Here is a 9,264-nt window from a genome sequence, read left to right as displayed (position 1 = left end):
GGTTTCTGTATAAGATGAAATTTTAGCAAAAAAATTCGGGTGTTTCTTCTCATTATAGCCCCCCCCCCCCCCCCCCCAGCTTAGTGGTCAGAAAATCTATAGCCCCCGATCATGGTAATTATACCATGGTGAGGGGCTATATTTACATGGGGGAGGGGGGCTTTAATGGGAAAGACCCAAAAAGTCATTCCAAGACAATTTCCGAAGAGTAATCACAAAGATCATTGATAGTCAGAGAAACTCCAAGACTAGAGTTTAATTGGAACTTTTTAGAATAATCCACAAAACAAAGCGCACGTGCTGTTTTAGTTCGCAGAAATATTTACCATTTAAATACTCTTGTTCTAAAGCTGGATGGGTACAACAGATTGGAGCCCACTTATGATGAACTTCAGCTAAAACAATTGGTTTCACTTGTCAATTAGGTACTAAAAAAATTGGTTTTAATTGTCACGTGGGTCTTGAAACAATAAGGTTTGGATTTGGCTTGTGGTCATTGCATTACAATAAAGACATTACAATGAGAGATCGATTGGTTACTGATTGTCGTGAGGGGGCTTCGAAGCTCAGCGAATTGTAATCAGTTGGTCTACCGCCTGCATGGTTAAACCACTTGACAAATCTAGATTTTATTCCCAGCATGTTTTTGTACCAGTTGAAATTAATTCGCTCACTTTCAAATTTTATTCAACAGCATTCCCTCGATAAATATTGCAGAACCAGTTTTTCCGGAAAATTATTTTCATCATGTTAATTGCTTGAAATTGCTACCCATTTCACCAACTGAGATCTATGACTCGGGATGGATATATATTTAAAACAATTCTAAAATACATCGGATCTATTCTGTCCCCCCCCCCCCCCCCCAGCTTAGTGAGCATAAATTTTTTATAACCCCCAGGCGCCCGTGCTATTTTTTTACATAGTAACGTGCTATATAATCACATATAATTTGTAACTGGGGGTCATGAAAAACACTGGGGGGGGGGCGAAACAGAATAGATCCAATATATCCTATCAAACCTATCAAACCTCTGTCAAGCAGAAACCATTTTCAAAAAACTCTTTTATATCATGCTAATCACGGCGGAGAATTAAACGCCAAAAAGGTGAGAATTACTGTTAAATAAACTAGAATGCGAGAAAAAATGTAGGAAAAAAATCAGTTTGTTTTTGCTCGTGGACCAGAGATGTGACTGTATTCCAGGTAAGACTGGAAATTGAGGAACAACTTGGAACGCAGTTTTCAATGTTCAAACTTCTGAATTACAAAACAATGGTGACAGCTGGCGTAACTTACTTCATGAAGGTAGAAAACTTTTGCGTAATTTAACTTTTTTCGTAGTTGTGACATTGACGCAAAAAAACAGTTGACTAAAACCAGATGTGTTCCCTCGCTCCCCCCTTCCGCGTTTAGTTTATGCATGTGATTTACAACCGTATGAGAGCTAACTAGACTAACTTCATTGTTATCAAACAATAGAACCTACATAAAAACAGAAAAAACGTGCCAACAAATTAATCAGGAGCCGGCCAAAATTTGCTCGCAAAAAGTCAGTGTTCGAATTTGTGATCAAAACTTAACGGCTCTGGCCCTCAATTATTATTTTTACACAATTAATTAGTTCTTAAAATGTTGTTCTCGCTAACTTTTTCATGCCTTTATGTGAATATACTACCATTACGACGCAGAGGTATACCCCAAAATTTCAGCCTTAGTAAAATTGCCTGGAAAATTAGATACATACAATGAACGAAATTAGGGGACATCCTCTGTATCTTACTTATCGCAAAAGGGGTTCCACCAATTTTGCTAAATAAAAGAACATTTGGAACGAAAAGTAGGTTACAAGTCTAGTAGCACGTTTCCGCTCAATTTAGGTATCTATTATTCGAGCGCATTTTGGAACATGCAATAAGCACTTTAATAAAGATTCAATTGAAGCTTTCAAAGCTTTAAAGTGCTCTAAATACATGCAACCACAAAAGTTGATTTTTTTTCCGAAAAAGCCCTCGCACATCAAGGGCTTTGTATATCAATGTGGGACTGGCCGATTTCAATAAGTAGTGATAAATAGTACTAATAAATAGTAATAAGTAGTAATAAAGTACTATAAGTAGTAAAAAAGTACTACTAAAAGTAATAAGTTAGTCTTAATTAAATAAGTAGTAATTAAGTTAGGCTTATTTGTGGATTATGTACGAAATCGAGCTACATTGCGTGCGAAAAATTGATACATAAATGGAGCAGGTGCACGATACAAGACGTGCGAAAAATAGGTTATAAAAGTTTGTACTTGTATTTCGCGGCTAGGATTAGGACACTTTTGCGAACACGGGTTGCTAATTTCCCTTCCATTTTGCCGATTTCTGCTAAAGTAGCTATTTTCCGAAATATTGTTCAACTTTCATTGTATTAAAATAGTAAAAACGAACACAAGATACACGCATCGGGCATATCTGCCCGTGACTATTTGGATATACCTCTGCCTCGTAATGACACTTCTTTTTGTTCCGAATCACTTATGGGGGAGAAACTATATACTTAATTGGGTTTTTTTGTTCAGTTAATTTTAGCTGTTCGAAATATTCACCATAGAGAGTTGACACTGGTTTCATTAGAAATCCCGTACTGCTTAGAATATAGAATAAAATTTTTTTGATTTTCGTTTCTTACAGGGAGTTATCGATGTTTAAAGTTTTTTGAATAGTAGACGGAATTCCGTCTGGTCAGTTTTTGTAAATTTTGTTCAATTTGGCTGAAATATGATAAGGTTGTTAACTACAATATTTTTTGTTTTATTTCAAGGGATAGAGGAGAGGAGGCTTTTAGATGGGTTTTATCCGAGTCTTATGGTTAACACTTTTCCTAATTTTTGGATTTTTTGACTAATTCTAATCAAAACATGAAATATGATAAGGTTGTTAACTACAATATTTTTTGTTTTATTTCAAGGGATAGAGGAGAGGAGGCTTTTAGATGGGTTTTATCCGAGTCTTATGGTTAACACTTTTCCTAATTTTTGGATTTTTTGACTAATTCTAATCAAAAATAGCACCAAATACGCTCTTCAATCTAAGTAAATTTTTCTTTTTAGAGGCTTTTTCAACGAATCGTTTCTTAGCTGTGTTACTACGAAAGTTCATCAAAGTTTTCTGATTCTGTTTTTACCCCCAAATACAACTCCAATTTGCGTTCTTTTTGTTGTGATACATTATACTGTTGGCAATCAAAAGCCTTAATTGTGTCTCTAGATGCTTCGAAGAATCTATTTTATGATTTCACTCTATAGCTAACGGTTTTAATGAATTTCATTTGATTTTTTAGAAGAAGATAAATTCGTACTTCCCATTTTTTTGTTCCTATTGTCGTCATCAGGTAACCATGTCTCCTTAATGACAGGGATTATCAAATGATTGTGCCCTTGATCATAATCTGGTTTACGTCTTTAGAGTTTATAAATGTGTATTTCTGAGATTTTCCTGAGTTTTCGATGCTGGTCAAAAACTTTGGTTCTTTTTGTTGTCTTCTTCAAAAAACCATTTACAAAGAAGCGCCTTTTAAATTTAAATGCGAATTAGGCCGAAAACTTAATTCATTATTGTGACTTTGATATATATATAACGATTTTAAATGCTTTATAGCTTTAATCGTTTCTAACACAGTGGCCGCTAAAACTTGTTTGTCAAATTTTGAGCTTTGTCCGTGTTTTTGGTATTATGATGTCTTGTGATTCGGACTCACTAATAACAATCAAAACTGGCTTGCTGATAGGTTGCAAGTTGATCTGTTTTTGTTTCATGTTGAAAGCTTATGCTTTGTCTGATTTTTGAAAAATTTTGTTTTAAGGAGTCATTGGACATTTGAGCTTCATCACTATATTATTTTTCAATTATGTGGCTTGGTCCCTGAAACGACGGGTGGCATCTTCTTGCTAAAGAACCAAGATGTAATCTCCTAAGGTTTAATTTTCAACAAATGGTTTCCTGGTTTTGCTACTACGCATTTACAGAAGAAAAATGTGATTTTCTGAGCTTTGTCCAATTCTGATTTTTTTGGCTCCTTACCACATTATTACAAAAATGGGGTGGCCCAATTGATATTGAAAAATGTGCAATTGTTGACCTGCTGCGAAGTCATTTTTTGACAGGCCTCATATCTTATCTAGTGTACACTTCAATTTATTTTGTTCAGGTTTTATCCGGTTTCGTTTTTTTGTTGTTTTTTAAACATAGACATCAAATTTTGGTCTTAATTTTTGTTTGCTATTATTTGATTTTTTTGTTTAATTGTTCCCGTATTCTCATAAATGGCAAGTCTCATTGACTCTCTAATCTATCAGGTAGATAATTAAACGTGCATTATCGAGCCTCCTTGTCTATTACTACAAATAAGTACTGCAAAAGTAATAAACTGCTCTGAAAGGTGCTAATATTTTGCAAGGGCCAACAAAAAAAGTGTGCCAATTTTAAGCAACGATTCCATTGAAGGAGAAATGAAAAAATTGACGATTGCACCAAAATTGAACAAAACGGTTTGACAAAAGGTATCGGGTATCGCCTACCACCATAACTATTTAGCAAAGCTTATATCCACTAATGGACGACATTCAAACAGTTGGAGCCCTTCAAAATAATTTAAACTTTCAAATTCTGATGATTTAGTGTTCCTACCCACTTTAGTGGGTGAGAAGCTATATTCAATTGGTTTTTTATCAGTCAATATTCGCCGAGCGATGTTTTCATCGTACATGATTGTGAGTGGTATCATTAGAAAGCTTTTTAAGCGTAGAATTTCAATTTTTTTGGATAATTGATGTGGGCTAATTTTAGCTCCGGATCATGAAAAAATATTCTTTATATAACAATTTTTTGCTGTCTTTTGGTAATTCAAACCCATATTTATAAAAATGCATAGATATTTCAATATAAAAAATTTTTCGTGTGCCAAAAAGTATTGACGCATTTTTTCAGGGTAAAAATTGTTTTTAGCAGCCGCGCAGCGATAGCAAGGCCAGTTTTGTTCTCATCATGTTTTTTTTTTGCTTTTTTAAGGCCAAATACAGGAAATTTTTTTAAAATTTAAAGGTCCATTTTATATATGATCTCATTATGTTCCAATAAGGTCCATTGAAAAAATGATTCGTTTTATGAGTGAGGTTCGTGGTTATTATGGCTCAGACAGATTGGTTTCCAAAAACTTTAATCAATTCTTGAGTTTTGCCAGCATTTGATGTGCTTTTCGTAGTCTTATGATTCACTATAATTAATCTTATATCCAATTCAGTATCTAAAACGCTACTAAAAAAAACAAAATAATGCTTTCAGTTGACAGATCTATATTAAGTATATTAAGTATATAAATCCAAAATTCATTATTTGTTTTATAGAGTAAGTTCTTGGTAAAACTGGCCATTTCGGTGGAATTTTAAACATTTTTCTTTATTTTAGGGCGAATTAGCATGAACGATACCTGTTTTTGTTCAGCTATGGAATTTAATTGTTCAAATACTATTCGGATTGTAATGGGGAGCTGTATAAAATTTTTGGGAAATGCTTTTTGTTTTGTATGTTAGTTACAGACCCCACAGAGTTCAAAGGAAACCTCAAATGTTGACCATTCACGGCAATGTGCAAAAATGGAGCCAATAAACATACTAAATACATAAAATTATTAGCGAAAAGCATATGGTTCTTTTTTTGGCTTCAAAGCTGTTTGCATCACACTATTCGTGAAATTTTGAGTTCTGCCTGTATTCAGTGTTGTCGTGTAATCTTTCAACTAATTCTCGCTGATGACATGTACAATTGGCTTCCCAGCAATATCAAGTTAAACTACGTACCAATTTTCAGTTGGAAGCCTAAAGTTGTTATGTCTTAAGGTTTTAAAAGTTTCGTCTGCCAAAAAACATTAGTTTTTGTGATTGTCCCCTTTCAATCATAATTCTGCAATTTTTGCGTAGTCTCAGCAAGGAAAAAGGGGTCAAATTAATTTTCAAATGTGCAATAAAATGGTCTTCATTGCTGTTTTTTTTGTCTGTAGTAATTGTTTTTTGTCGTTGATACTAAGAGTTGACATAGTTTTTTCGACATTTTCCAAATTTCGAGGTTCTCTTTTGTTGTCTTCTCCGATCGCCACTTTATTGACATGTCGTATATAACAAAAATGGCGTTGAATTAGTGCGCACTTGATTATACTAAAAATTTTTAGTGTTTAGTTTTTGATTTTATAAGATTCGACAACGTTTGCTCGCAAATTTGAAATGACTTTTCGATTTTTGCTTGCGTTTGGTCTTCTGTAGTTGTATGACATAATGGATACTCACAGGTCACATTGGTGTTGTATGATGATATAAATGATATATATAATTTTTTTTCAAAAAGTTTAATCGTATTTTCTAATCTTACCTTTTTTCTATCTACTTGTTAATTATTCTCGAAAAGACAGGTCACATATCTTTTATGGTGAATTTCAAGTCATTTGTGTTAGTGTACTTTATATCTGATGCTATTTTGACCTTTTCATTAAGTTTTGAAAAAAATAGGTAGATATCGACTTGTGGTCCTAACAAAAGTGGCAAAGACTTACTGAGATTTCCTTTTAGGGCAATGTTTTTTCATCCTCGAAGTTTGTTTGTACGTTTCACACGTACAATGAAATAAGATAGGAATACTGAAATGTGGTTGCAAACAGTGATTGGTTTATTCGCAAACTAAGGAACCGTGGACGCTCGCAATGAATGAAGTTCTATTACTCAGGCGTTATCCATAAATTTTTATTTCGCTTAATAATTTCATGGATCCAATGGATTGTATGAAATCATAGTGATTCAATGTGATCCCAGTTTTGGCTGCTATTTTTGATCTGGCCAATACCTTAATTGCGATAGTTTATTGATAGAACGGTTGTTATTACAGGTTCGAGTTAAGGAGAGGCTTGAGGGCGATGGGAACTGCCTGTTCGTGAGGGCCCTGAAGAAACTGGAGGGGAATGTTTTACTCAAGGCTTACAAATCTGCAGATTGTGATGACTCCATTGAAAACTTTTAAACGATTGAACGAAACCTGATTTATCCTCAGTGGAACGAAACCTGATTGCGAAAAACTAAACGAAACGTAATGCGAAATGAAACTGAAACGCTATCTTTTTGCAAGAAGTATTAGAAAAAATATACCAATTTTTGCATGAGTTATTAATACCCGGGTCGAGGTGTCACCGCTAAAAATCGCTAAAAGTTGGAAGATTTGCGGTGATTTTGAATAAAAAGTGTAATATTTGCGCTCAATGCGATTAATGCGGTGAAAAAACTTTTAAGCTGTGAAAAATTTTTTATCACCGCCCATGCGGTGAAAAAATAAATTTAACCGCTAAAAATTGCTTAAGCGGTGACAGAAAATTTTTCACCGCTACCAGCAGAATGCGATGAAAAAACATTTCAGCGCTAACAGGAAGCGGTGAAAAAAATTCACCGCTAAAATAGCATATCTTACAAATAATCACCGCTAAATTGAACGCTTATGTCAAATTCACAGGAAATCTGTTTACAGCACGTGACAGATGGCGCAGTGGAATAAGAAGTTGTTGATATGTGACAATAAGGTGTTGATATGGTATGATAGGAGGTGAGAGGTTCGAACCCCTGAAAGGAGTTTATTTTTGTAAGGAATGCGGTGAAAAAAATATTTCAACGCTAAAAACGGCAAATCTTAAGACAGTCACCGCACTCACCGATAAAAGTTTTTTTCAACGCTATTCACCGCTAATCTTGCATTTTTTTTTTACCAAACCTCGACCCGGGTAGTTTTCATGACAGCAAGGTGTATCAAGTTTCGTTTCAGTCGGTCACTTTTCTATGTCATAAGAAAAAGTTTTGAATGAATTTTTTCTGGTCTCATTCCACCCAGTACGCCGCGAACCCTGTTACATTGCGGCACAGATTCCCTGGATACATAGAGCAACCCCCCATCACCGTACACTGTTTGTAACGATCATCCAGAGGTTGTTGTGATCACATTACTCTGATGTTGTGTTTTGTATAAGTTGAAGTGGCAAAACAACTCCACTTACTGAAAAGTAAAACGCAAGCTACTCCCAGAAGCTTTTATGATACTTATTTGTTGCCACCTTGATTATAAACGTTGACAAGGAGGCTCGGTAATGTGCGTACGCACATAATGTTCAGACCCCGCTCATCCAGATTCTTAACTTAATTGGCTACCAAATGATGAAGAGATCAAAAACATGGATATCGTTCAATAAACAAACAATGAAATATAATAATGCCACGCTAGAGGGCCATTGACAGTTTTTGATAATAGAACTACTAAAAGGACCATTAAAAAAATCAAAAAAACAAACATTATTTACGACCACAAGTAGAAGTCTACAATAAAAAAGAATAACAACAAAATCAAACTCGCGTCAGATAAAATCTAAAAGAAACAGTTTAACATATACTTCATTAGAAAAAATTTTGGGCCGGTTCTCATTGCAACTGGTTCACAGGTCAATAAAAAAGCGAAAAAATAGCTAAGAGGAGCAAAAATAGAAAATACGTTTCTATTTTTGAAAAAAATTAACTTCACATTTATAAATGTCATTAGATATCATCTGAAATCACTGAAAGTTTCACTTATATCTCCATAGGAAGCAATTGAGACAAACCAGAATCCAATCTTCAATTGCGCAAAATTTGAAAGCCAATGGGACTTACTATTATTGTTATAAATAAAAATCCCCAATAATGCACAAATATATAAAAATCTCGAAAATATCATGTCTCCTAGTAAAAGTAGTAAAAAAGCCGAGGAGAAGTTTGAAGGTAAAACTGTTATAAGGGTTAATTTATAGCTCACCGCAAACGGGTTGTGACCTGTGTTTACAAAGACTGAACTACAAATTGACCAAAAAACTATTTTAAAAAATGACAAAGATCAAAAACCCAAAATTGTTTTGGAAACAAATATTTCCAAAAGTCATAACAGATTTAAGATTTTAACAAAAGGCAATAGGTTAAGCTGCAACACCTCAGGAAGCCAATTGGGCCTATTAATAATGAGACCACGCCACGACCCCACAATATAACAAATACATAACAAACAAACAAAGAAGTCAAAACTTCAAACAATTCAACGACATCACACCATTCAAGGCCCTATACTTATAAGATTTTACCCGCAAGAACTGTAAATCATCCTTTTTTCCTCATCCTGACATCAACGAGTCTTCCCAATGAACGGACAACGTAGTCACTACAACAAAAA

General features: G+C 34.4%; 1 protein-coding gene across 2 annotated transcripts; it reads left to right on the top strand.

The window, feature by feature from the left end:
- The first annotated feature begins 290 nt into the window (after window positions 1-290).
- Window positions 291-7,198, top strand: LOC142355705 (cystatin-A-like). 2 transcript variants are annotated; one of them, XM_075407785.1, is made up of 3 exons: window positions 291-425; window positions 1,208-1,309; window positions 6,919-7,198. In XM_075407785.1, exons 2-3 carry the CDS (start codon window positions 1,250-1,252, stop codon window positions 7,048-7,050), a joined length of 192 nt encoding a protein of 63 aa, XP_075263900.1. In that variant the 5' UTR covers window positions 291-425; window positions 1,208-1,249; the 3' UTR covers window positions 7,051-7,198. The 2 variants fall into 2 exon arrangements, with proteins under 2 accessions (XP_075263900.1, XP_075263898.1); XM_075407783.1 differs by lacking the exon at window positions 291-425 and adding an exon at window positions 451-603.
- The last annotated feature ends 2,066 nt before the right edge of the window (window positions 7,199-9,264 follow it).

This window comes from Convolutriloba macropyga, unplaced genomic scaffold, assembly GCF_964194025.1.
Source record: "Convolutriloba macropyga unplaced genomic scaffold, txConMacr16.3 SCAFFOLD_3481, whole genome shotgun sequence".
NCBI classification, from domain to species: Eukaryota; Metazoa; Xenacoelomorpha; order Acoela; family Convolutidae; genus Convolutriloba; species Convolutriloba macropyga.
The sequence above is the reverse complement of the archived record's forward strand: the minus strand, read 5'-3'. Positions and strand labels throughout refer to the sequence as shown.

Coding starts and splice junctions, on each gene's coding strand:
- LOC142355705 (XM_075407783.1), top strand. Junction 1,310..6,918: donor GCGTAACTTACTTCATGAAG/GTAGAAAACTTT, acceptor TTGTTATTACAG/GTTCGAGTTAAGGAGAGGCT.